Consider the following 27080-nt stretch of genomic DNA (forward strand, 5'->3'; position numbering starts at 1 on the left):
CCCCTCTGCTTCTCAAGACACTTTCCCCATTCCTCCATCTGCCCTGGCTCCCCAAACTCTGACAATAACCTTTGAAGGACACACAGCTGTACCAGGAAAAGGGAGCCATCCTTGGATAGTCAATACAACCCAGTCTCCAGATGGAATAAACATGAATAAACTGTAAACATTTCAATAAAATCATTTAAAGCATCTCTGTGTATGGATGACTTCAGATTTTGCACTACATTTTGATCAAAAGAGCAACACTACCAGTGCAATTTACCTTAGATATGTCACAGTTATCAAATGAAAAATGTAAGCAAACAATGCAGAATGTGCAATACAATAACCTCACTGTGTGTGGCAGTGATGCGCAACACTATCGGGTTCACCCACAGGGAGACACAGTCAATTTCAGAGTTCGCCATACTTTGAAATGAAAGCAAAAGCAAAAACAAAACTCAAAACACACAGAGCATCACCCCCCCCCCCCCCATGTCACCATCTCTGGGTGGCTACTTTATGGGCAGAGAGGTGATTAAGCACCTGATGTGAAGCAAATGTGCTGCCTCACCTCTCTGCCACAACCCCAATGCCAGATTGAGGCCTCCGGCCTCACCAACTCCACCCCCAGGTGGGTGTGTCGGAACATCAGGAGGCAGCACTACTCAGGAGGCTGATTACAAGGGGGGCTCTGCCACCACAGAGCCCCTCAGGGAGGTGATGAGGCAAGTCATGGTCACTGGGGCCGCTCTTCCTCTCCATACCTCCACTGTTGTATCTCCGCCCTCATTGACTCTGCCTCCACCCACTGGCTCGTCTCCGCCGCCGTGGACTTGGCCTGGCGCCTCACCGTCACTGCTGCCAGCGTGGGCATGGACCGCCCCCATGCCATGTTGTCGAGGCTCTACCTTTCTACACAGAGCTGGGACCAGTCTGGCCGTCCTCCCCTTGGACACAGTCTGCTGACATGCCGGAGCCCCAGAGTGTTGTCGTCCTCTGCAGAGCCGGGATTGGCCACACTGTGCAGGCTGCCTGCACCGCCTCCTCTTCCATGGAATAGGACGCTGCCGCCGGCTCGGCCAGCATGGGGGCGATAGTTTCCCCTGGTGACTCTCAGGAGCAACTCCATCAGCTAATGGTCCTGCTCCCGCTGCAGCTGGGTGAAGTCCCCGGGCAACCGAACTAAACCTCCTCACCCCGTTGCCCGAGCCGCTGTTCCCACGACGTTCTTCTCACCTCTGTGGGTCTTACAAGGAGCCAGTGTGGCAGTGATGCATGCCACCGTCTGGTTCACTCACAGAGGCAAGGAGTCAGAGTTTGCTATACTTTTATTGAAATATTAAAACAAAACTAAAACTGAGCAGCGCCATCTAAAGTCAGTAATGCAATTTCTTTAGATCAAACCAGCTCTATCAAATGATAGCAACACAATTTTTCTAGCTCAAGCAGCTTGAGCAGCTCTATCTAAAGGCAATAACATGGTTTTTCTGGAGCACACCACCCTGAGATGCTCCATCGCAAAACAGTCACGAGATTTCTCTAGATTAACTAGCCTGGGCAGCTCTGTCTGAAGATAGGAACACAATCTTTCTCATTGAGACAGATGATGTGGTGAAGAAACCTTAAGACACTTCTGTGTGTGTGTGTGTGTGTGTGTGTGTGTGTGTGTGTGTGTGTGTGTGTGTGTGTGTGTGTGTGTGTGTGTGTGTGTGTGTGTGTGTGTGTGTGTGTGTGTGTGTGTGTGTGTGTGTGTGTGTGTGTGTGTGTGTGTGTGTGTGTGTGTGAGAGACCTCCCTACAACCCTGGGAGGGGAGGGTCTCCTGAGGGATGGCCTCCCAGACTGAGATCAAAGCATTTGGTCAAAGTGTGGTTGGTGGACGGAACCAGACATGATGTCCACATGTCCTCCATTGGACTGAGGTCTGGGGGACGGGCCGGCCAGTCCAGACCATCAATACCTTCATCATGAAGAACTGTGGACACACTTCAGCCACATGAGTTCTGGTATTGTCCTGCATCAGAAGGAACCCAGGTTCCACTGGACCAGCATCTGGTCTCACTGGGTCTGAGGTTCTCCTCCTGGTACCTGATGGCAGTCAGGGTTCCTCTGGCTAGAACATGGAGGCTGTGGGCCGTCCAAAGAAATGCCTCCCCACACCGTTACTGACACACCGTCAAACCCTTCATGTTGGAGGACGTAGCTGCAGCAGAACGTTCTCCACGGTTCATGATGGAGGACGTAGCTGCAGCAGAACGTTCTCCACGGTTCACGATGGAGGACGTAGCTGCAGCAGAACGTTCTCCACGGTTCTTGTTGGAGGACGTAGCTGCAGCAGAACGTTCTCCACGGTTCATGATGGAGGACGTAGCTGCAGCAGAACGTTCTCCACGGTTCACGATGGAGGACGTAGCTGCAGCAGAACGTTCTCCACGGTTCACGATGGAGGACGTAGCTGCAGCAGAATGTTTGCCACGGTTCACGATGGAGGACGTAGCTGCAGCAGAACGTTCTCCACGGTTCACGATGGAGGACGTAGCTGCAGCAGAACGTTCTCCACGGTTCACGATGGAGGACGTAGCTGCAGCAGAACGTTCTCCACGGTTCACGATGGAGGACGTAGCTGCAGCAGAACGTTCTCCACTGTTCACGATGGAGGACGTAGCTGCAGCAGAACGTTCTCCACGGTTCACGATGGAGGACGTAGCTGCAGCAGAACGTTCTCCGCAGTTCATGGTGGAGGACGTGGCTGCAGCAGAACGTTCTCCACGGTTCATGATGGAGGACGTAGCTGCAGCAGAACGTTCTCCACGGTTCACGATGGAGGACGTAGCTGCAGCAGAACGTTCTCCACGGTTCATGATGGAGGACGTAGCTGCAGCAGAACGTTCTCCGCGGTTCACGATGGAGGACGTAGCTGCAGCAGAACGTTCTCCACGGTTCCCGATGGAGGACGTAGCTGCAGCAGAACGTTCTCCACGGTTCTTGTTGGAGGACGTAGCTGCAGCAGAACGTTCTCCACGGTTCACGATGGAGGACGTAGCTGCAGCAGAACGTTCTCCACGGTTCCCGATGGAGAACGTAGCTGCAGCAGAACGTTCTCCACGGTTCCCGATGGAGGACGTAGCTGCAGCAGAACGTTCTCCACGGTTCCCGATGGAGGACGTAGCTGCAGCAGAACGTTCTCCACGGTTTACGATGGAGGACGTAGCTGCAGCAGAACGTTCTCCGCAGTTCATGATGGAGGACGTAGCTGCAGCAGAACGTTCTCCGCGGTTCTTGTTGGAGGACGTAGCTGCAGCAGAACGTTCTCCACGGTTCATGATGGAGGATGTAGCTGCAGCAGAACGTTCTCCACGGTTCACGATGGAGAACGTAGCTGCAGCAGAACGTTCTCCACGGTTCATGATGGAGGACGTAGCTGCAGCAGAACGTTCTCCGCAGTTCATGATGGAGGACGTAGCTGCAGCAGAACGTTCTCCACGGTTCTTGTTGGAGGACGTAGCTGCAGCAGAACGTTCTCCACGGTTCATGATGGAGGACGTAGCTGCAGCAGAACGTTCTCCACGGTTCCCGATGGAGGACGTAGCTGCAGCAGAACGTTCTCCACGGTTCCCGATGGAGGACGTAGCTGCAGCAGAACGTTCTCCACGGTTTACGATGGAGGACGTAGCTGCAGCAGAACGTTCTCCGCAGTTCATGATGGAGGACGTAGCTGCAGCAGAACGTTCTCCGCGGTTCTTGTTGGAGGACGTAGCTGCAGCAGAACGTTCTCCACGGTTCATGATGGAGGATGTAGCTGCAGCAGAACGTTCTCCACGGTTCACGATGGAGAACGTAGCTGCAGCAGAACGTTCTCCACGGTTCATGATGGAGGACGTAGCTGCAGCAGAACGTTCTCCGCAGTTCATGATGGAGGACGTAGCTGCAGCAGAACGTTCTCCACGGTTCTTGTTGGAGGACGTAGCTGCAGCAGAACGTTCTCCACGGTTCATGATGGAGGACGTAGCTGCAGCAGAACGTTCTCCACGGTTCACGATGGAGGACGTAGCTGCAGCAGAACGTTCTCCACGGTTCTTGTTGGAGGACGTAGCTGCAGCAGAACGTTCTCCACGGTTCATGATGGAGGACGTAGCTGCAGCAGAACGTTCTCCACGGTTCACGATGGAGGACGTAGCTGCAGCAGAACGTTCTCCACGGTTCTTGTTGGAGGACGTAGCTGCAGCAGAACGTTCTCCACGGTTCATGATGGAGGACGTAGCTGCAGCAGAACGTTCTCCACGGTTCACGATGGAGGACGTAGCTGCAGCAGATAGTTCTCCACGGTTCACGATGGAGGACGTAGCTGCAGCAGAATGTTTGCCACGGTTCACGATGGAGGACGTAGCTGCAGCAGAACGTTCTCCACGGTTCACGATGGAGGACGTAGCTGCAGCAGAACGTTCTCCACGGTTCACGATGGAGGACGTAGCTGCAGCAGAACGTTCTCCACGGTTCACGATGGAGGACGTAGCTGCAGCAGAACGTTCTCCACTGTTCACGATGGAGGACGTAGCTGCAGCAGAACGTTCTCCACGGTTCACGATGGAGGACGTAGCTGCAGCAGAACGTTCTCCGCAGTTCATGGTGGAGGACGTGGCTGCAGCAGAACGTTCTCCACGGTTCATGATGGAGGACGTAGCTGCAGCAGAACGTTCTCCACGGTTCACGATGGAGGACGTAGCTGCAGCAGAACGTTCTCCACGGTTCATGATGGAGGACGTAGCTGCAGCAGAACGTTCTCCGCGGTTCACGATGGAGGACGTAGCTGCAGCAGAACGTTCTCCACGGTTCCCGATGGAGGACGTAGCTGCAGCAGAACGTTCTCCACGGTTCTTGTTGGAGGACGTAGCTGCAGCAGAACGTTCTCCACGGTTCACGATGGAGGACGTAGCTGCAGCAGAACGTTCTCCACGGTTCCCGATGGAGGACGTAGCTGCAGCAGAACTTTCTCCACGGTTCCCGATGGAGGACGTAGCTGCAGCAGAACGTTCTCCACGGTTCCCGATGGAGGACGTAGCTGCAGCAGAACGTTCTCCACGGTTTACGATGGAGGACGTAGCTGCAGCAGAACGTTCTCCGCAGTTCATGATGGAGGACGTAGCTGCAGCAGAACGTTCTCCGCGGTTCTTGTTGGAGGACGTAGCTGCAGCAGAACGTTCTCCACGGTTCATGATGGAGGATGTAGCTGCAGCAGAACGTTCTCCACGGTTCACGATGGAGAACGTAGCTGCAGCAGAACGTTCTCCACGGTTCATGATGGAGGACGTAGCTGCAGCAGAACGTTCTCCGCAGTTCATGATGGAGGACGTAGCTGCAGCAGAACGTTCTCCACGGTTCTTGTTGGAGGACGTAGCTGCAGCAGAATGTTCTCCACGGTTCATGATGGAGGACGTAGCTGCAGCAGAACGTTCTCCACGGTTCCCGATGGAGGACGTAGCTGCAGCAGAACGTTCTCCACGGTTCCCGATGGAGGACGTAGCTGCAGCAGAACGTTCTCCACGGTTTACGATGGAGGACGTAGCTGCAGCAGAACGTTTTCCGCAGTTCATGATGGAGGACGTAGCTGCAGCAGAACGTTCTCCGCGGTTCTTGTTGGAGGACGTAGCTGCAGCAGAACGTTCTCCACGGTTCATGATGGAGGATGTAGCTGCAGCAGAACGTTCTCCACGGTTCACGATGGAGAACGTAGCTGCAGCAGAACGTTCTCCACGGTTCATGATGGAGGACGTAGCTGCAGCAGAACGTTCTCCGCAGTTCATGATGGAGGACGTAGCTGCAGCAGAACGTTCTCCACGGTTCTTGTTGGAGGACGTAGCTGCAGCAGAACGTTCTCCACGGTTCATGATGGAGGACGTAGCTGCAGCAGAACGTTCTCCACGGTTCACGATGGAGGACGTAGCTGCAGCAGAACGTTCTCCACGGTTCTTGTTGGAGGACGTAGCTGCAGCAGAACGTTCTCCACGGTTCATGATGGAGGACGTAGCTGCAGCAGAACGTTCTCCACGGTTCACGATGGAGGACGTAGCTGCAGCAGAACGTTCTCCACGGTTCACGATGGAGGACGTAGCTACAGCAGAATGTTTGCCACGGTTCACGATGGAGGACGTAGCTGCAGCAGAACGTTCTCCACGGTTCACGATGGAGGACGTAGCTGCAGCAGAACGTTCTCCACTGTTCACGATGGAGGACGTAGCTGCAGCAGAACGTTCTCCACGGTTCACGATGGAGGACGTAGCTGCAGCAGAACGTTCTCCGCAGTTCATGGTGGATGACGTGGCTGCAGCAGAACGTTCTCCACGGTTCATGATGGAGGACGTAGCTGCAGCAGAACGTTCTCCATGGTTCATGATGGAGGACGTAGCTGCAGCAGAACGTTTTCCGCGGTTCACGATGGAGGACGTAGCTGCAGCAGAACGTTCTCCACGGTTCTTGTTGGAGGACGTAGCTGCAGCAGAACGTTCTCCACGGTTCACGATGGAGGACGTAGCTGCAGCAGAACGTTCTCCGCAGTTCATGGTGGAGGACGTGGCTGCAGCAGAACGTTCTCCACGGTTCATGATGGAGGACGTAGCTGCAGCAGAACGTTCTCCACGGTTCATGATGGAGGACGTAGCTGCAGCAGAACGTTCTCCGCGGTTCACGATGGAGGACGTAGCTGCAGCAGAACGTTCTCCACGGTTCTTGTTGGAGGACGTAGCTGCAGCAGAACGTTCTCCACGGTTCACGATGGAGGACGTAGCTGCAGCAGAACGTTCTCCACGGTTCACGATGGAGGACGTAGCTGCAGCAGAACGTTCTCCACGGTTCCCGATGGAGGACGTAGCTGCAGCAGAACGTTCTCCACGGTTCTTGTTGGAGGACGTAGCTGCAGCAGAACGTTCTCCACGGTTCACGATGGAGGACGTAGCTGCAGCAGAACGTTCTCCACGGTTCCCGATGGAGGACGTAGCTGCAGCAGAACGTTCTCCACGGTTCCCGATGGAGGACGTAGCTGCAGCAGAACGTTCTCCACGGTTTACGATGGAGGACGTAGCTGCAGCAGAACGTTCTCCGCAGTTCATGATGGAGGACGTAGCTGCAGCAGAACGTTCTCCGCGGTTCTTGTTGGAGGACGTAGCTGCAGCAGAACGTTCTCCGCGGTTCTTGTTGGAGGACGTAGCTGCAGCAGAACGTTCTCCACGGTTCATGATGGAGGACGTAGCTGCAGCAGAACGTTCTCCGCAGTTCATGATGGAGGACGTAGCTGCAGCAGAACGTTCTCCACGGTTTACGATGGAGGACGTAGCTGCAGCAGAACGTTCTCCGCAGTTCATGATGGAGGACGTAGCTGCAGCAGAACGTTCTCCGCGGTTCTTGTTGGAGGACGTAGCTGCAGCAGAACGTTCTCCACGGTTCATGATGGAGGATGTAGCTGCAGCAGAACGTTCTCCACGGTTCACGATGGAGAACGTAGCTGCAGCAGAACGTTCTCCACGGTTCATGATGGAGGACGTAGCTGCAGCAGAACGTTCTCCGCAGTTCATGATGGAGGACGTAGCTGCAGCAGAACGTTCTCCACGGTTCTTGTTGGAGGACGTAGCTGCAGCAGAATGTTCTCCACGGTTCATGATGGAGGACGTAGCTGCAGCAGAACGTTCTCCACGGTTCCCGATGGAGGACGTAGCTGCAGCAGAACGTTCTCCACGGTTCCCGATGGAGGACGTAGCTGCAGCAGAACGTTCTCCACGGTTTACGATGGAGGACGTAGCTGCAGCAGAACGTTTTCCGCAGTTCATGATGGAGGACGTAGCTGCAGCAGAACGTTCTCCGCGGTTCTTGTTGGAGGACGTAGCTGCAGCAGAACGTTCTCCACGGTTCATGATGGAGGATGTAGCTGCAGCAGAACGTTCTCCACGGTTCACGATGGAGAACGTAGCTGCAGCAGAACGTTCTCCACGGTTCATGATGGAGGACGTAGCTGCAGCAGAACGTTCTCCGCAGTTCATGATGGAGGACGTAGCTGCAGCAGAACGTTCTCCACGGTTCTTGTTGGAGGACGTAGCTGCAGCAGAACGTTCTCCACGGTTCATGATGGAGGACGTAGCTGCAGCAGAACGTTCTCCACGGTTCACGATGGAGGACGTAGCTGCAGCAGAACGTTCTCCACGGTTCTTGTTGGAGGACGTAGCTGCAGCAGAACGTTCTCCACGGTTCATGATGGAGGACGTAGCTGCAGCAGAACGTTCTCCACGGTTCACGATGGAGGACGTAGCTGCAGCAGAACGTTCTCCACGGTTCACGATGGAGGACGTAGCTACAGCAGAATGTTTGCCACGGTTCACGATGGAGGACGTAGCTGCAGCAGAACGTTCTCCACGGTTCACGATGGAGGACGTAGCTGCAGCAGAACGTTCTCCACTGTTCACGATGGAGGACGTAGCTGCAGCAGAACGTTCTCCACGGTTCACGATGGAGGACGTAGCTGCAGCAGAACGTTCTCCGCAGTTCATGGTGGATGACGTGGCTGCAGCAGAACGTTCTCCACGGTTCATGATGGAGGACGTAGCTGCAGCAGAACGTTCTCCATGGTTCATGATGGAGGACGTAGCTGCAGCAGAACGTTTTCCGCGGTTCACGATGGAGGACGTAGCTGCAGCAGAACGTTCTCCACGGTTCTTGTTGGAGGACGTAGCTGCAGCAGAACGTTCTCCACGGTTCACGATGGAGGACGTAGCTGCAGCAGAACGTTCTCCGCAGTTCATGGTGGAGGACGTGGCTGCAGCAGAACGTTCTCCACGGTTCATGATGGAGGACGTAGCTGCAGCAGAACGTTCTCCACGGTTCATGATGGAGGACGTAGCTGCAGCAGAACGTTCTCCGCGGTTCACGATGGAGGACGTAGCTGCAGCAGAACGTTCTCCACGGTTCTTGTTGGAGGACGTAGCTGCAGCAGAACGTTCTCCACGGTTCACGATGGAGGACGTAGCTGCAGCAGAACGTTCTCCACGGTTCACGATGGAGGACGTAGCTGCAGCAGAACGTTCTCCACGGTTCCCGATGGAGGACGTAGCTGCAGCAGAACGTTCTCCACGGTTCTTGTTGGAGGACGTAGCTGCAGCAGAACGTTCTCCACGGTTCACGATGGAGGACGTAGCTGCAGCAGAACGTTCTCCACGGTTCCCGATGGAGGACGTAGCTGCAGCAGAACGTTCTCCACGGTTCCCGATGGAGGACGTAGCTGCAGCAGAACGTTCTCCACGGTTTACGATGGAGGACGTAGCTGCAGCAGAACGTTCTCCGCAGTTCATGATGGAGGACGTAGCTGCAGCAGAACGTTCTCCGCGGTTCTTGTTGGAGGACGTAGCTGCAGCAGAACGTTCTCCGCGGTTCTTGTTGGAGGACGTAGCTGCAGCAGAACGTTCTCCACGGTTCATGATGGAGGACGTAGCTGCAGCAGAACGTTCTCCGCAGTTCATGATGGAGGACGTAGCTGCAGCAGAACGTTCTCCACGGTTCATGATGGAGGACGTAGCTGCAGCAGAACGTTCTCCACGGTTCACGATGGAGGACGTAGCTGCAGCAGAACGTTCTCCACGGTTCACGATGGAGGACGTAGCTGCAGCAGAACGTTCTCCACGGTTCTTGTTGGAGGACGTAGCTGCAGCAGAACGTTCTCCACGGTTCACGATGGAGGACGTAGCTGCCCCACATGGAAAGAACCTATACGAGGATATATGCGCATATATGAAACCTATAAGCAGTTTATATGCACATATATGCTGCATATACTGTATGCCACAGATAGGCAAACTTGAGTTGCATATATGTGAACATACTTCCTCCATGTCTCCTGGTACCTCCTCCCTACCTCCTACATGTCTCCTGGTGTCTCCTTGTACCTCCTCCCTACTTCCTCCATGTCTCCTGATGCCTCCTCCATGTCTCCTGGTGCCTCCTCCATGTCTCCTGGTGTCTCCTCCATGTCTCCTGGACCTCCTCCATGTCTCCTGGTGCCTCCTCCATGTCTCCTCCATGTCTCCTTGTGTCCTGGTACCTCCTCCATGTCTCCTGGTGTCTCCTCCATGTCTCCTGGACCTCCTCCATGTCTCCTGGTGCCTCCTCCATGTCTCCTTGTGTCCTGGTGTCTCCTCCATGTCTCCTGGTACTTCCTCCATGTCTCCTGGTACCTCCTCAATGTCTCCTGGTACCTCCTCCATGTCTCCTGGTGTCTCCTCCATGTCTCCTGGTGCCTCCTCCATGTCTCCTGGTGTCTCCTCCATGTCTCCTGGTACCTCCTCCATGTCTCCTAGTGCCTCCTCCATGTCTCCTGGTACCTCCTCCATGTCTCCTGGTACCTCCTCCATGTCTCCTGGTACCTCCTCAATGTCTCCTGGTACCTCCTCCATGTCTCCTGGTGCCTCCTCCATGTCTCCTTGTGTCCTGGTACCTCCTCCATGTCTCCTGGTGTCTCCTTGTACATCCTCCCTACTTCCTCCATGTCTCCTGATGCCTCCTCCATGTCTCCTGGTACCTCCTCCATGTCTCCTGGTGCCTCCTCCATGTCTCCTGGTACCTCCTCCATGTCTCCTGGTACCTCCTCCATGTCTCATTGTGTCCTGGTACCTCCTCAATGTCTCCTGGTGCCTCCTCCATGTCTCCTGGTGTCCCCTCCATGTCTCCTGGTGCCTCCTCCATGTCTCCTGGTACCTCCTCCATGTATCCTGGTACCTCCTCCATGTCTCCTGGTGTCTCCTCCATGTCTCCTGGTACCCCCTCCATGTCTCCTGGTGTCTCCTGATGTCCCCTCCATGTCTCCTGGTACCTCCTCCATGTCTCCTGGTACCTCCTCCATGTCTCCTGGTACCTCCTCAATGTCTCCTGGTGTCTCCTGGTGTCCCCTGGCCGGAGGTTATTCATCTTAAAATGCACTGTTGCACAGAAGTTGTTTGTAGCCGTCTCGGTAATATTTCTATTAAGTCGACTATGAATTGAAACAGGTGTGATTTTATGTTGCATCTTCATCTGCTTAGTTTATATTGAATAAATAAAAAGCAAAAAATAAATGAATCCCACCACAATATATTGATGGTATATATATTTATATTTACATGTATTCAGACATGGTACAGAGCAGCTCTTCAGGTACCAAAGGAACATCGTGGTAAAACACATTGATGAACTCTCCCAAACTGTCCAGAGCAGAAACACTGACCTCAGGTCAAAGGTCACGACATTGTGACTCATGTGACAGGTGAACGTGCCAGTAGCTTATTTTACATGTTGCAAATAATGTCAGGATTTTAAACAAGGAGGACGTGAAGTCAGGATTTAGAACTCTTGAGCCCAAAAGGCTCATTAGAACACGGAGAAAGAAACATGTGATCAGAACCTCGGTGAGCGAATGTGGAGAGAAGCGGACACGTCACATGATGAGATGGTATCAGAGATGTGGAACAGAAACGACGTGTTGGTCTGATGATTCATTCAGTCTGGAGACAAAAAGACCAATCAACTCAGACAATAATGCTTCTTACGTCAGAACAGCAAATCAAATCAATGCTTGACGTGGCCTCGTTCCATTTGTGAAGTGAACCGTAGAAGATTCTCCTTCAGGTTCTGGGTTCCTGCTGCAGGGACCAGAACCAGAACCAGAACCAGAAGCAGGACCAGGACCAGAACCAGCAGAGCAGGCTCCCCTCAGAATGCTCCTGAACCAGTCAGACGTTTGAGGAATACGTCCTTCAGACAACAGAACAGTTCAATACCAAGTAAAAAACAAACACAAAATAAATCACTTCTTTTCCATCGCCACACTTTAAATGTGAGATTGAGAAACGTTTTGCTGGAGTCCCGCCAGAGTCCACCGACAGTCCCTGGTCTGGATCCAGCTCCAGCTGCTTCTCTTCTTCTGGGGTTGGCAGGAGCTGCGGCGCATCACTTCTTACGTGGTACTTTGTCTCCGAGAGGAACTTCGTCCATCAGTTTCTGCAGAGAAAACACAGAGGGAACGTCACTGGACTGGAAGGAACTAATCTGTTGTTTTGGACCACAAGTGTTCAACCTGCGGCTCCAGGACCTTCTACAATGTGTCACCTCAACACTGAGCTTTTCATTTTGCTTTTATTTGTATTCCACACTGACTTTTAAAACTGTCCTCATCTCCAGGAATTGCTCAAATTTGGAAAAAAAGGAAAAACTACCAAAAAAAAAAGAGAAATAAACATTATACAGACAAGACAGTGAAATATATATAATTAAAATTGCTAGTCTGGCTGTTTTCAGGAAAATAAAACATAAAAAATAAAGAAAACCCCAAACGTATTTAAAAAAAAAGAACAATTATTTAAAAAAAAAAAAAAAAAAACGGTGAAGAAAAACTGAAAAATACTTAAAAAAGGAGATACAAAGGGTTAAAGTTGTAAAAAAGAAGGAAAAATTATTTAAAAAAAAAGAAAGAAACTGAAGAAAGGGCGTTGCTGCCATGACTCACAGAGCTAAATTGCTAAAGTGGGAAAATCCATGAAAAATCTCATCAGACAAAGAGTTTGCTGGGAAGAAAAAGAGACACAGACGCGACTGAAACAACGACAACATCATTTCATTCTGGGCTTTTCTCTGGACAATTTGCATGTTCCTCCCATCCAGCCTCTGGTTTCCTCCCCAAGCTCAAAATCAATGTTCAAAGTTTGCTAAAGACAAATGAACAGATTATATAGAGCCTCCATGTCTTCCTGCCCAATGCAAGTCTGACACAGCAATGACACAAACCGTCCAGCAGGTGGCAGCACTGCTCTTGGTCTCTCTGACGGACCGGGTCACTGAACAACACGTCAGTTGGTACAAGTTCAGTCCAGCTGGAAACATGCAGCTGTCAGACACACAGTGGTGACGTGGACGAGGAGAAGGACGGAGGGCAGAAGAAATGGAAGCGTGACGACGATCATTACAGCAATAACGTCGGCGGGCCGCCGTATCGCGATCAGCTGATCTCACATCTGGAACATGTGGAGCCCAACCTGTGACTGACTTCACTGCAACAGACCACACTTTCTACTGCGGCGCCAAAAGAGGAAAAACACCACACTGAACATCCATTCTATTGGTATTAATCAGCCAATCAGATTGAGGCATCATCAGATCCACAATCTGTTGATGTACGGTGAATATTACGACGTCACGCCTCTGAAGCCTTCATGATTTTACAAAAAATTTAATTTCACTGGAGCCGCAAAACGCATTGAACCTTTAAGATGAGGCCGACGCAGCTTCTAAAGTTTCATACAAACAGGAGTTTGGGGGGAAAAACTGCATCTTAAGTTGCATTAGTGAAGTTTCAATTAGAATTTAGGACGATGAACAATTAATTACATTGTCAGATGTTTTTGTACCTGATTTGAATGGTCTGAGCTTTCTTTCCCAGCAGTTTTCAAATAATTTAGACAATTCATAATAGAATAGAATAGAATAGAAATACTGTATTAATCCCACAGGGAAGTTCCTTTAAGCAAGGCTCCAGACAGAATAGACAATGTAAATTAAATCAGTAATTTTAAATATTAAAAGGTATGTGGTGTAATAATATAGCAATAAAGGATGAAATTAACCAAAACACAGCAAACACTGAAAAATTTGTATTAATGGTTTTTTATATATATCAATACTCGTGTTTATGTGTTTCGTGTGCAGTTTTAAAAAAAACTCACAGGAAAAATATTATTATCTTTATTGTATGCTTTGTGGATTTTGTATTCTTCTCCTCTTATAATGAAAGTTGTTTCTTCGGTGTTGTAACAAGAACTGAAATTATTTCACAGTGTGTGTAGCTATTTTGAATAATTGTGTATAATTGTTTGTAGCAAATAAGTCCTTTATCTAAAAAAAACATCTTAGCCATTTTACCCCTTTTCTAAGCAGCTTTACTCATTTTTTTCTTTAATTTTAAAGCTTTTTTTTCCTTTTAGAATTGTTTGAATTTTGTGGCTTTTTTTTTTATCCTTTTTTTTTTATTATTTTTAATTGAAGATATAAAAGACATTTTGAAAATGAATTGGGTGTATGAATTAAATATCTTTAATTTTTTTTTTGCTTTCTCTATGCACACACACACACACACACACACACACACACACACACACACACACACACACACACACACACACACACACACACACACACACACACACACACACACACACACACACACACACACACACACACACACACACACACACACACCTGCAGCAGCCGGCTGTAGTAGGTGAAGGCGTCCTCCCCCTCCCGGCGGGTGTCGTCCACCTTGTACCTCCTGCAGGCCAGCAGCAGCTCGTTGGAGCTGTAGAGAGGAGCCGGGTCCACCGAGTGGCTGTTGATCAGGCTGACCAGGTACTCCCTGTAGTGCTTCCTGGAGGACAGAGGACAGAGGACAGAGGCTGGGTCACATGTCAGGAGGAGGATGAGGAGACGGTCCGGGACCCGGGTCACTGGGGAGGGAGGGGAGCTGAGAATGTTCACCCCTTCATTTGGAAAATGTCACGCAATTACAACAGCTGCTGGTTAGGGGGCGCTGTCACCTGAAACACACACTGACCAGAGAGGAGGAAGAGAACATATCAATGAGTCTTCCTCTCTACTTCTTCTTCCTCTCTACTTCTTCTTCCTCTCTACTTCTTCTTCCTCCCTTCTTCTTCTCTACTTCTTCCTCTCTACTTCTTCTTCCTCCCTTCTTCTTCCTCTCTTCTTCCTCCTCTCTTCTTCTTCTCTACTTCTTCCTCTCTACTTCTTCCTCTCTTCTTCTTCTCCCTCTCTACTTCTTCCTCTCTACTTCTTCCTCTCTTCTTCTTCCTCTCTTCTTCTTCCTCTCTTCTTCTTCTTCTCTTCTTCTCCCTCTCTACTTCTCCCTCTCTACTTCCTCCTCTCTTCTTCTTCCCTACTTCTTCCTGTCCTCTTCTTCTTCCTCTCTTCTTCTTCTCCCTCTCTACTTCCTCCTCTCTTCTTCTTCCCTACTTCTTCCTGTCCTCTTCTTCTTCCTCTCTTCTTCTTCCCTACTTCTTCCTCTCTTCTTCCTCCTCTCTTCTTCCTCCTCTCTTCTTCCCTACTTGTTCTTCCCTACTTCTTCCTCTCTTCTTCCTCCTCTCTTCTTCTTCTTCCTCTCTTCTTCTTCTTCACTACTTCACGTCTGCCTCCAGATATTTTCTAACTTTTTCTTTGTTTAATTCTTCTGATTCATGCGGTTCACTTTGTTTGTTCACTACCCAGAATGCATTGCACACTACGTCACGTCCTCTCCCCCCGCCCACTAGAAAGAAGGTTTGTAAAGGAAGGAGACGGAGGTTTTGAAGGAGACCAGAGATCACTTGTTGACTCCGGTTCAGAGTTGGTGGGCGTTTTCACGTCGCCCAAACAAAAGTGTTTTTCCCTGAAGAGACTCTGGTCCAGACCAGACAGGATGTGAACTTAGTTTCATCACTGACACGAGGTTTGTTTGTTTGTTTGTTTGTTTGATCAAAGAAACAAAGGAGTAAAGTCACCGTACTCGCACAGTCCAGCGTGTCCAGGCTGAGTCTGAGCTCCGCAGGCGGAATCTGGCTGCTGGCCGCCCTCGTCTTTCTGCTCAATCACACCACACAGTCCTGAGAGGAGGAGGAGCAGGAGGAGGGGCAGGAGGAGGAGGAGGAGGAGGAGGCGGAAGAAGAAGAGGAGGAGGAGGAGGAGGGGCAGGAAGAGGAAGAGGAGGCGGAGGAGGAAGAGGAGGAGGAGGAGGAGGAGGGGCAGGAAGAGGAAGAGGAGGCGGAGGAGGAAGAGGAGGAGGAGGAGGAGGAGCAGCAGGACGAGGAGGAGGAAGAGGAAGAGGAAGAGGAGGACGAGAAGGAGGAGGAGCAGGAGTAGCAGGAGGAGGAGGAGGAGCAGGAAGAGGAGCAGGAGGAGGAACAGGAGGAAGAGGAAGAGGAGTAGCAGGAGGAGTAGCAGGAGGAGGAGGAGTAGTAGGAGGAGGAAGAGGAAGAGGAGTAGCAGGAGGAGGAAGAGGAAGAGGAGTAGCAGGAGGAGGAGGAGTAGGAGGAGGAGCAGGAGGAGGAAGAGGAAGAGGACGAGGACAAGGAGGAGCAGGAGGAAGAGGAAGAGGAAGAGGAGCAGCAGGAGGAAGAGGAAGAGGAAGAGGAAGAGGACGAGGACGAGGACGAGGAGGAGGAGGAGGACGAGGAAGAGGAGGAGGAGCAGGAAGAGGAAGAGGAGGAGGAGGAGGAAGAGGAAGAGGAAGAGGAGCAGGAAGTGGAGGAGGAGGAAGAGGAGGAGGAGGAGGAGCAGGAAGAGGAAGAGGAGGAGGAGCAGGAAGAGGAAGAGGAGGAGGACGAGGAAGAGGAGGAGGAGGAATAGGAGGAGTAGCAGGAGGAAGAGGAGGAGGAGGAATAGGGGGAGTAGCAGGAGGAAGAGGAGGAGGAGGAATAGGAGGAGTAGCAGGAGGAAGAGGAGGAGGAGGGACGAAGTCAAACAGAGGAAACCAGTGAAGCTGCTCCAGGTCCAGCTGATCCTCACAACTCGTTCACACTGCAGGGAAACGAGACCAGTCCTGATGTTCCACACCAGAACAGGGACCTTCATGTCTGGAACCAGTTCACATTTCTAGACACGCTGCTTCGTCACTGACGTCACGGATCAGCGCCAGCTTTTATATTCTCCTTCTTCATAAATCAGAAAACGATATCATCATTGCTATAAAACAAGGAAACCTTGTCAGACTCCGTCTTCAAGCAGCAGATAAATAGGAAGAAGATAAAAAGAGTAAAAACTGTTGCCAGATCTGTCTGGTTGGGAGCCAAACTCTCACCTTTCAACTCTTTATGTCATGCTTTTGTGTATTTATGACGTGTTCTTTATCACACATCAAATACTCTGACAGTTTTAACAGGAAGTCCTACACAGTGAGAGTTTAGCTGGTTTTTATTGAGAGTGTGGGTTTTACGTTGTTTTGGCTGAAACCAGTGAGTCACGTCTGGCGACCCGGTGCAGAGCGGCCCGCCACGTCGGCCCCTACGCTCCGGGGCCCGCACACATCTGGCCCGACCGCGGTCACACGCCAGGTCACATGATCACGGAAAAATATTGGATCCCAGGAAAAAAAAAATCAGAATTGAGCGTCAAGCCCTGCGTTGTGGGCGGAGCCTCAGTGAAAGCTTCCCTCGTCCTCGTCGTCTCATCAGAGCAGGTGATGATTCAGAGCACAGAGTTTCTTCTCTCAGGAAGTTTAGTCTCCACAACAAACCAAAACAAACCCTGCTTGTTGACCGACCAGGTCTTTCGCAGTGTAATAACGCGTGTTGGTCAGAAGAGCGTGGCGGGGGTTCTACCTGTCTGTGTTCCTGGAGGAGGTTCCGTGTTGAAGGCGTTATTCTGAAAGAGAAGAAGAGCAGGACTCTTCACCAGGGAGTGGACGTGGCCGGACCACCTCGCATCAGAGACATCAGTTTTCTCCCAACGTCACCGGCTTCCAACAATTCATTGTTTTGAGAAAGAAACTGGAAATCCAGCTTGCAGCTGCATTTAAAAACATTTATTTCCAGGATAATAAGCTGTTTAGAGTCGGATTTATACTTTATATGAAAACCTTTAAGTAGTTTTTAAGTACTTTTACAGTTGAGTAAAACACTTCAGTTGATCATTTAACTTCTATTGAAACCCCGCGCTCTATGCTTTAACGTGTCAACAGTTTGTTTGTTTGTTTGATGCAAGGTGAGCGTAAACAGCCAGTGGCCACGACGGAGAGCTGATGTCCTGCAGGAGTACCTGGAGCAGAGCCTGCAGTCTGGACGGCTCCCAGTCCCTCAGGTAGAACAGGCAGTCCCTCGGGTGGTGGGCGTGGAGGCCGGACACACTGCACTTGTCCACCGCACACGTCTGGAGGAGGGGGGGGAGGAGCAGGTGGAGGAGGGGGGGGAGGAGGAGGAGGAAGAGGAGCAGGAGGGGGGGGGAGGGTGGGAGGGGGAGGGGGAGCAGGGGGGGAGGGGGAGGAGCAGGAGGAGGGGAAGCAGGAAAGGAGGAGGGGGAGCAGGAGGAGGGGAAGGAGGAGGAGGAGGGGGGAGGAGGAGGGGAAGCAGGAGGAGGAGGGGGGAGGAGGAGGGGAAGCAGGAGGAGGAGGGGGAGGGGGAGCAGGAGGAGGGGAAGGAGGAGGAGGAGGGGGGAGGAGGAGGGGAAGCAGGAGGAGGAGGACGAGGAGGAGGGGGAGGAGGGGGGAGGAAGAGGGGGAGGAGAAGGAGGAGGAGGGGGGAAGCAGGAGGAGGGGGAGGAGCAGAAGGAGGGGGAGGAGCAGAAGGAGGGGGAGGAGCAGAAGGAGGGGGAGCAGGAAGAGGAGGGGGAGGAGGAGCGGGAGGGGAGGAGGAGGGGGGGCAGGAGGAGGGCAGGAGGAGGGGGAGGAGGAGGGGAAGGAGGAGGAGGGGAAGGAGGAGGGGGGGGAGGAGCAGAAGGAGGAGGGGGAGCAGGTGGAGGAGGAGGAGGGGAAGGAGGAGGAGGAGGAGGGGGGAGGAGGAGGGGAAGGAGGAGCAAGAGGGGAAGGAGGAGGAGAAGGAGGGGGAGCAGGAGGAGGAGGGGGGAGTAGGAGAAGGAGGAGGGGGGAGCAGGAGGAGGAGGAGCAGGAGGAGGGGGAGGAGCAGAAGGAGGGGGAGGAGCAGGAGGAGGGGGAGGAGCAGAAGGAGGGGGAGGAGCAGAAGGAGGGGGAGGAGCAGGAGGAGGGGGAGCAGAAGGAGGAGGGGGAGCAGGAGGAGGGGGAGCAGGAGGAGGAGGAGCAGGAGGAGGAGGAGGAGGATGAGGAGGAGGGGGAGCAGGAGGAGGGGGAGGAGGAGCAGGAGGAGGAGGAGGGGGAGCAGGAGGAGGAGGAGGAGGAGCAGGAGGAGGAGGAGGGGGAGCAGGAGGAGGGGGAGGAGGAGCAGGAGGAGGAGGAGGGGGAGCAGGAGGAGGAGGAGGAGCAGGATGAGATGAAACAGTGATGAAACATTGTAGTTCTTTGAAGCAGTGAGTGAATAGACTCTTCTTAAGACTCTTTTATTAACAGACTTGTAAACAAATACAAGCAGAGGCTTCATTAGTCTCTTTTAGAAAATGAAGGTTTTGGGGCTGATTTACATGAGTTTAGAGAAAACAAAAGGTAAATCAGGTTTATTTCCAATCAATTCATCCTTCAACACATTTTAGGATGTTTTGAAAGAAAGAAAATAAACTTTTTTAAGCAAATGTCTTCTTTCAAACGGTCAACTAGAAGAAACGTGTCAGAGTGAATAATCACTCACTGCTTGTCTACATTGTCTCATTCTTAGTTTGTTGGCATGAGCAGATTTTGACAGTATTACAGTTTTATATAGTGTATTTAACAAATGTAACGTTTCACTAACATTTAACTCAGAAATATCACATAGAAATGTTTGAGGTGTTGATCTGAACCTGGACTTTTCCACCGGTTGAGCTGGTCGATCACTTATTCTCAGGTCTTCGCTGACTAAACGGGTACAAACTGAACTCATCACACTTTGTTTTGATGACGTCAGGCTGAAAGGACTTAAATGACATGTCCCTGAAGTCTTCATGTCTCTTCTTAAAGAGTGAACAGAGCCTGCAGCAGCAGGGCGACTCACGGTGTGGAAGGGGTTGTTGCAGCCGCTGCAGAACTGGTAGCGACACTGCGAGCAGCAGAAGTGCATGCAGCCTCCTTTAGACAGAGCGTACTGGAAGCGGCAGTTGGGACAGGCTGCAGGAGAGACGGCAGCAAGACAGCGAGTCAATGAACTGATTTAGAACTTTGCATAGACTTTAAGGAAGAGTAGCAGTCTATTATAATAATAATTATTATTTTATAATAATTATGTTCCTCCTTTGTCGTCTTCCTCCCTACATTTTCCTCGCTTAAAGTAAGAAATGCTCAGCTTAAATCAGTGACTGATGCTTGATCATGTCGATGACACAGAATAAATAAATACAGTCTAGAAAAAGATTTCTGTAGAAAAAACTGATTGAGCAGATCAATGTGAATATAACAAGAGTGGATCATGAACAGTGATGTCAGAGTGGATGTGAGGCCACAGATATAAGAGATTCAACTGTTCTCACACTTCTTTCCCATTAAAAACAAAAACATTCAGGATTCAGGATTCAGGATTCAGGACGCCTGAAATAAAGAAATTCACTTCTGTTGGATCCTGATATGACCAGAGTTCACGTTTTCCTGCTAAACACCGTCACTGGTTATGACTAAAGTGCCACGCTTTACTTTGAAAATCTCTTAAGAGGTCATGTTGTCAGGATTCAGTCATGTTTGTGTGTATTGAGTGTGTATTGAGTGTGTATCAGGTGTGTATTGAGTGTGTATCAGGTGTGTATCAGGTGTGTATTGAGTGTGTATCAGGTGTGTGTTGAGTGTGTATCAGGTGTGTATTGAGTGTGTATCAGGTGTGTATTGAGTGTGTATCAGGTGTGTATTGAGTGTGTATCAGGTGTGTGTTGAGTGTGTATCAGGTGTGTGTTGAGTGTGTATTGAGTGTGTATCAGGTGTGTGTTGAGTGTGTATCAGGTGTGTGTTGAGTGTGTATCAGGTGTGCATTGAGTGTGTATCAGGTGTGTATTGAGTGTGTATCAGGTGTGTATTGAGTGTGTATCAGGTGTGTATTGAGTGTGTATCAGGTGTGTATTGAGTGTGTATCAGGTGTATGTTGAGTGTGTATCAGGTGTGTATTGAGTGTGTATTGAGTGTGTATCAGGTGTGTATTGAGTGTGTATCAGGTGTATGTTGAGTGTGTATCAGGTGTGTATTGAGTGTGTATTGAGTGTGTATCAGGTGTATGTTGAGTGTGTATCAGGTGTGTATTGAGTGTGTATTGAGTGTGTATCAGGTGTGTATTGAGTGTGTATCAGGTGTGTATTGAGTGTGTATTGAGTGTGTATCAGGTGTGTATTGAGTGTGTATCAGGTGTATGTTGAGTGTGTATCAGGTGTGTATTGAGTGTGTATCAGGTGTGTATTGAGTGTGTATTGAGTGTGTATCAGGTGTGTATTGAGTGTGTATCAGGTGTATGTTGAGTGTGTATCAGGTGTGTATTGAGTGTGTATTGAGTGTGTATCAGGTGTGTATTGAGTGTGTATCAGGTGTGTATTGAGTGTGTATCAGGTGTGTATTGAGTGTGTATCAGGTGTGTATCAGGTGTGTATTGAGTGTGTAACAGGTGTGTATTGAGTGTGTATCAGGTGTGTATTGAGTGTGTATCAGGTGTGTATTGAGTTGTGCTCACTGATGCCGTTGTCTCTCAGGTATCCCGCCAGGCCCTGCCTCTGGTACTCCGGATCGTTCTCCCTCTTCCAGGACTGGTATTGTTCACAGGACAGACCCGCGTGCTGCGACTCCCACTGTCAACATTCATACAGTCACTGTCTTCAGCCATTTGACTGAAGGTAAATACAGAACTGAGAGTAAATACTGCTCAAGTTCTCCTGAATTTACTCAACACAGCAGATTCAGATTCATCAGCCAACAGTTCCTACTGATTCAGAGGGTCTGAGGGTACGTCTGAGAAGTCCCTCCTTTCTCCTCATCTCTTCACTTTCACTGAACCCCGTGGATGACACCACAGGGTTAAGGAAAGGTGTTAGGAGGCTTCCTAAAGGAGTTAGTGAAAGGCGATCACCCTGGTGTGGCAGTTGGCAGAAGTTAGTGACGTCTGCCGTGGCGGGGGAAGAACTACAAGTTTCTGAAAGTGGACTATAAAAAGCGCATTTGGGTTTTAGATGATTTAAAGTTGTTCAATGCAGATTATTGCTTTGGTAACTCGCATCGTGATTTTCCGTAAACGTTCGGATGAGCGGGTCCCTTTAAATGTTACCGCCACAAGGAATTGTGGGGCAGCATGAGCTGGTCTCCTTTGTGAACGTGTGCATCAATGCTATCCTAAGCTAAAGGAGGCTCTAAAGGAAACAAGGAGCCTCCTTTTCTTTGCTTCTTGAGAATTCAGACAGTCCTTATCATGGCCGCTACACCAAACACTTCTGGGTTTCAGTGAAAGTCGATAGATAAGGAGTCAAGAGGGACATTTCGGACGAACCGTGAGTGTTTGTTCTTCTGATTCAAGGGGTCTGGGTGTTGTGTTCTTTTAATTCAGAGGGTCTGAGTGTTCTTCTCCCTGATTCAGGGGGCTTGGTTTGTTTTTCCTCTGATTCAGAGAATTTGGGTGTTTTTTGAAGAGCAGAAAATACTTACAGGTTTTTTACACTGAGCGCAGAAACTGTTTCGACACTGGAAGCAAGTGACCTTCAGCTGATCTCCATCGTAGATGAACCCATATGAGCACTGAAGACAGAGACAAGTAGGACTATCAAACATAAATATATTAAAAAATATCTCTCGTTAACATTTTTCTCACCCCCATGTACTCACATGGCAGCACCACAGGAACTTGGGGTCCTTGATCAGAGCCTGCTCCGTCAGCTTCTTGTGGAACAGTTCGTACACTTCAGGCTCCAGACACTCTCGCAGCTGAAGCACAGGAAGCAAAGTGACCGTCACTGTTTCACACCATCCCTCAGCTTCCTGTGGCCACAATGGCATTATGTTGGTCCTCCACACTGGAGGGACTAAGTGGAGTCCAATATAACCAAGTGCCTTGTTCTTTAAAGGTCCCACGTTATGTAAAATTCACTTTCTAATGCTTATATTAACAGTAACATGTTTCCCAATAGCCTGTATGAAGCCCCAGAAGTGGAGAAGGTCTGTCCTCTCCCTCACTTGCTCCACTTTTTAATTCATGTGTGTTCATGTAGGCGATTCTGAGATTTGGCCTTGATGACATCATATGGGGAAATAAATACCCCATGGTGGTTGATACTCATTTTGACTCTTCCACAGGGAGATGAAAAATTAAAGATGACTGATGAACTGAATACATTCAGTATAATGTGAAAAACTATAAAGTTAGCAGGAGCTAGCAGGAGCTAGCAGGAGCTAGCAGGAGCGAGCATTAGCTACGTTGTCGTAACTGTCACAACACAAACAACCAAACTAAATAATGTTATATTAACAATATTTTTAACAACCGCGTTTATACAAGTCATACATCCACCGTAAACAATAGTTATCTTTGTGCTTGGTGGTTCAGTCAGACATCTTTAAACAGAGAAACTCACTGAACTGAAATAGACCCAGTGACATTGCACTTTATCGTTTTTATTCTCTTTCTACATTTTTAGCTCTATTTATTATCGTGATTCTTCATTGAATGTTTTTATCGTGGTTTATGTTAGTGACTGCTTTTTATCTCTGTAAGGTTTATTGTCTATTTATCTAATCGTCATTATTTATTGGTGAATAGTTGAACATTGTCGAGTGAAAACAAGACAGACAAGAGCTCAAATTATCTGCTTGTCTGGTTCATCGTGTGTCTTTATTTGTCATGACGTGCCAAATGAGAACGAAATCTGTAAAACAAGTCTACCTCCGGGTACTGACACAGTAACCTTGAAGCACATGGTACTAGTGTTTCAAATTAACTTGTTTCCGTGTTAAAAGGTGACCGACTTCTTTTAGCGTCCATCGTTGTTGCTCGTAACAGCCTATATTCAAATAAGACACAAAAGGTACAACACTTGGAAACCTAATTGTAAAAGCTGTTAACCAGCGTTCATCAGGACGGCTTCAGATTTCTGTCTGGATTTTAACGTCTGTCATGAGCAGCAACAAGGGACACTAAAGGGTTACCAGTTAACAGGGAAACCACTTGGTCTGAAACATCGGAAAGCTCTTCTCCTGAGACGGTCCTGGAGTCGACGTGGACAGACACGGACAAAGAAACAGTCTGTTCTCACTTTTAGACTGGAGAAATTCAGGACTACAGCTGGATTTGGGGAAATTCACTTGTAATACAATGTTGTTGGACCAATGACACGGATGAGAAATTGTAAAAAAAAAAAAACTATAATATGGGCCCTTTAAAGTCCTAGTGAAATGAAAATTCGACCTCCAAAACACTGGTTATCGCTTCTAGGGACATTTTTATGGTAACTGGCCCGAGGGTAAAATGTGAAAACACGGCAATCTGCGAGAAAATAGCCGATAAACAGCCATTTCCTTTGCTGGGCGGAGCTTCTGACAATAATAGAGTGACATCACGAGTTGTGCACACGCCCAAGTTGTGTTTACATTATGGAGGATCAGAGTTTTGACGACGAAGAGGCTGAATTTAACCATATTTCATCATCATCATCATTTCAAATCCAGTGATTGATGAAGAAGACACAGAAGGTGGTTCTGCCATCGGTGACCCCGTCTGGAACATGTTTGAGGAAGCAGAAGACGCTTCGTCCTCCATTCGTCCTCGTCTCCTCGCCTCCGCAGCCGCCAGTTTTCACCTTTGAGGCTTTGAGGCTCCTGACTTTTGGCAGAACGACTTCGTGGATCATGTCGAAGCGCTTTTCTGACTGCGCGGAATCACCGAAGATGAGTCCAGGTATTACTTGATCCGCCCGAGCTAGCGGCTCCCGCTAGCCGCCCGAGCTCGCGGCTACCGCGAGCCGCGAGCCGCGTGCACTAGCAGCTCCCGCTAGCCCCTAGTGCTTCTTTTCTCCTCTCTCGGTCTCTTCCAGGCTCAATCTTTCGTCAAGTCTCATAAAACACCGACTATAACTTCAAAACACTGTAAAAACTTGGATATTTAAGAGGAAACAAGCCAAAATAAACACAACAGATGGAGATCTGCACAACATTTGACGTCACGCTCACGAAGAAGGATTCCCCCGACTTCGTCGGCTGGAGATTCAAAATTCAAATAACTTTGTTATGCGACAACAGTGGTGGGGCAGAGTCGGAGGAACCTGAGAAGTAGAACCCCAACTATCGTTTTTTGCAAAGTAGTGTTGTACATTTCACTAGGCCTTTAACATCAAACTGCCAGTTAGAAGTGGAGGTTTGAGACCACATGACTGAGACTGCTTTCCAAATCCTGCCTCCTATTTCAGTCCCCAGACTGGTGAACCCCTCCCCCTCCCCCTCCCCCTCCCCCTCCCCCTCCCCTCGGCAGCTGCAGCTCACCTGGATGTCCAGCGTGGAGAAGTAGCTGTTGAGGTGTTCGGGGTCATTGATGTCGGGCTCCCAGCACACCGGACACACCATGTCTCTGATGTGCTTGTCCCTCACGGCGATGGTGAAGTGCTGCTGGAAGCACCCGCAGCACACGGAGCACTGGCACGACGTCAGAGACTGCATCTGTCCGGGAGCAGAGGGGGACGGAGACGCTCAGCAGTTTGTCCCCGCGGGGAGTCTGTGGGGACGAACGTGGCTGCACACCTTGCTGTGGGGGAATACGGAGAGGCAGATGGGACACTCTTTGGCCAGCACCCTCTTGATGAACTCCCTGTCGTGGGACTCTCGCACAGCCTGCACCACGTCCTCCAGGGAGTAGGGGGCGCTGTGCTCCAGCAGCAGCGACAGCGCCAGCTCGCAGCGGCCCCAGCTCGGGAGGTCGTACACGGCCAGCAGCCGACGACAGACGCGCTGAAACAGACGAAAGAGATGAAGCGACAGACCCTTCCTGAAGCCACGGTGTTTAACGGCGGTGGGTCTCACCTGCTTGTCGGGGTGATGGATGTCGACCGGAGGCTCGGGCTTCTCACTCCAGATGCGCTTATGGAAAGGCTCCAGAAGGGGGCGCTGCAGCAAGGCCAGAGCCCCTCTCACCTCACCACTACTCTGCCTCAAAGCCTCATGACAGCGAGCCACATCACTGAAGCCCAGCACACACAATTCTTTAACCTGAGAGGAACGGTGAACAAAAGCATGAATTCTCTCCTGCAGAAAACTACGACTGCATCATACAGACGAGTTACACCTTTTTTTTTGTTTTGCGGTTGGTTCATATGACGACAAACCAAAAGTTCCAGACTTGAGCGCAACTGAATACAAGGCGCACACACCGAATTTAAAAAGAACCAAAAATGTATACATGTACAAGCCACGTTGTAACAGGGCATGGATTTCATTGCGGGACTGCGGGTTTTTTTTAAACGAGTTTAAAAAACTGGCAGGGCCCCAGACGGAAAAGGGAGAGAGCGAGCGAGCAGGGTGGGGGTGGGTGGGGATATCCAAGGAGAATTGCAAGAATAATATGAAGTGGAAGAAACCGACAGTGGTAGAAACACTGAAATCTGAATTTCTGAATTTGATAAAGTACTTTATTGGTTATTTCCTGATTGTGATTCCGCAGATGAAGATTTTCCTCTGAGGAGGACGTTGCTCAGCCACAGAGCGCAGCAGGCCGGAGTTACATGATGCACCTGAACGCACCACCCATGTATGGGTGGCATTACACTCGTTAACCCATAAAAATCCTTAAATTAGCCGCGTCATTGTTTGTGCTGGAAATGTTACTTGCACTGTGAATTACCTTGTGTTTGAAAGCTGCTCTATAAATACATTTGCCTTGTCTCAAGTTTTATTATTATTAATAATAATAACTTGTCTAGAAGTGGACCAGCTGTGAATCTGTTCAATCCACTAACTTCTGGTGAGATGTGATGTAAATGTGTGTGTCGTCTGCGTACGTCGGTAACAGATTTACAGATCATCTGCGTTCCATCCATCACCTTGGCCAGTCTGTCTCTCAGAGCTTGTTTGGCGGCTCGCTCAGTGTCGCCCCCTGCTGTCAGCCAGGCTTGCTTGGCCTCTGCTCGGGACAGCTGCACCACACTCTCCGTTTCTGGAAACTCCTTCCCGGCGTCCTGGTTTGGAGCATCGCACGGCTTGTTCTGTGTCAGAGGACGATCAATCACCATTCCACAAACCTTCGGCTGGAATCCCTGCCGGACTTCGGAGCAGAGAGTCGTACTGACCGTTCGAGTTCTTGTGGTCATGTCAGAAACCGCCAGAAGGGAAGTCGTGGCCACCGACATTCGGATCTGGTCCAGCAGTAGAGGGAGCTCCGTCTTTAGCCACTTGCAGGGCTGGATGCTGTCGTCCCTCGCGACTCTCATGCTGGTGTACACCTCCTCTGGACTGACGCCTTTCTTCTCCCCATCCTGACACACAGGCTCATATGAGATGACGTGTTGGCCTTCAAACATT

General features: G+C 50.2%; 1 protein-coding gene across 1 annotated transcript in view; it reads right to left on the minus strand.

The window, feature by feature from the left end:
• Positions 1-11896: 11896 nt before the first annotated feature.
• Positions 11897-27080, minus strand: part of LOC308135565 (E3 ubiquitin-protein ligase RNF31-like) — a gene marked incomplete at its 5' end in the record, with an annotated part of 28022 nt that continues 12838 nt past the window's right edge. Inside the window, 13 exons of the mRNA XM_080503616.1 lie at positions 11897-11989; positions 14240-14405; positions 15537-15633; positions 17347-17389; positions 17783-17893; positions 19621-19733; positions 21268-21382; positions 22230-22319; positions 22407-22505; positions 25053-25226; positions 25308-25514; positions 25587-25772; positions 26603-27034. Of these exons, the coding sequence (XP_080359742.1) occupies positions 11939-11989; positions 14240-14405; positions 15537-15633; positions 17347-17389; positions 17783-17893; positions 19621-19733; positions 21268-21382; positions 22230-22319; positions 22407-22505; positions 25053-25226; positions 25308-25514; positions 25587-25772; positions 26603-27034 (1884 nt within the window). The 3' untranslated portion in view covers positions 11897-11938. The remainder of the gene's footprint in view (positions 11990-14239; positions 14406-15536; positions 15634-17346; positions 17390-17782; positions 17894-19620; positions 19734-21267; positions 21383-22229; positions 22320-22406; positions 22506-25052; positions 25227-25307; positions 25515-25586; positions 25773-26602; positions 27035-27080) is intronic.

The sequence above is a fragment of the Blennius ocellaris genome (assembly GCF_963422515.1).
Source record: "Blennius ocellaris genome assembly, chromosome: 10".
NCBI classification, from domain to species: domain Eukaryota; kingdom Metazoa; phylum Chordata; class Actinopteri; order Blenniiformes; family Blenniidae; genus Blennius; species Blennius ocellaris.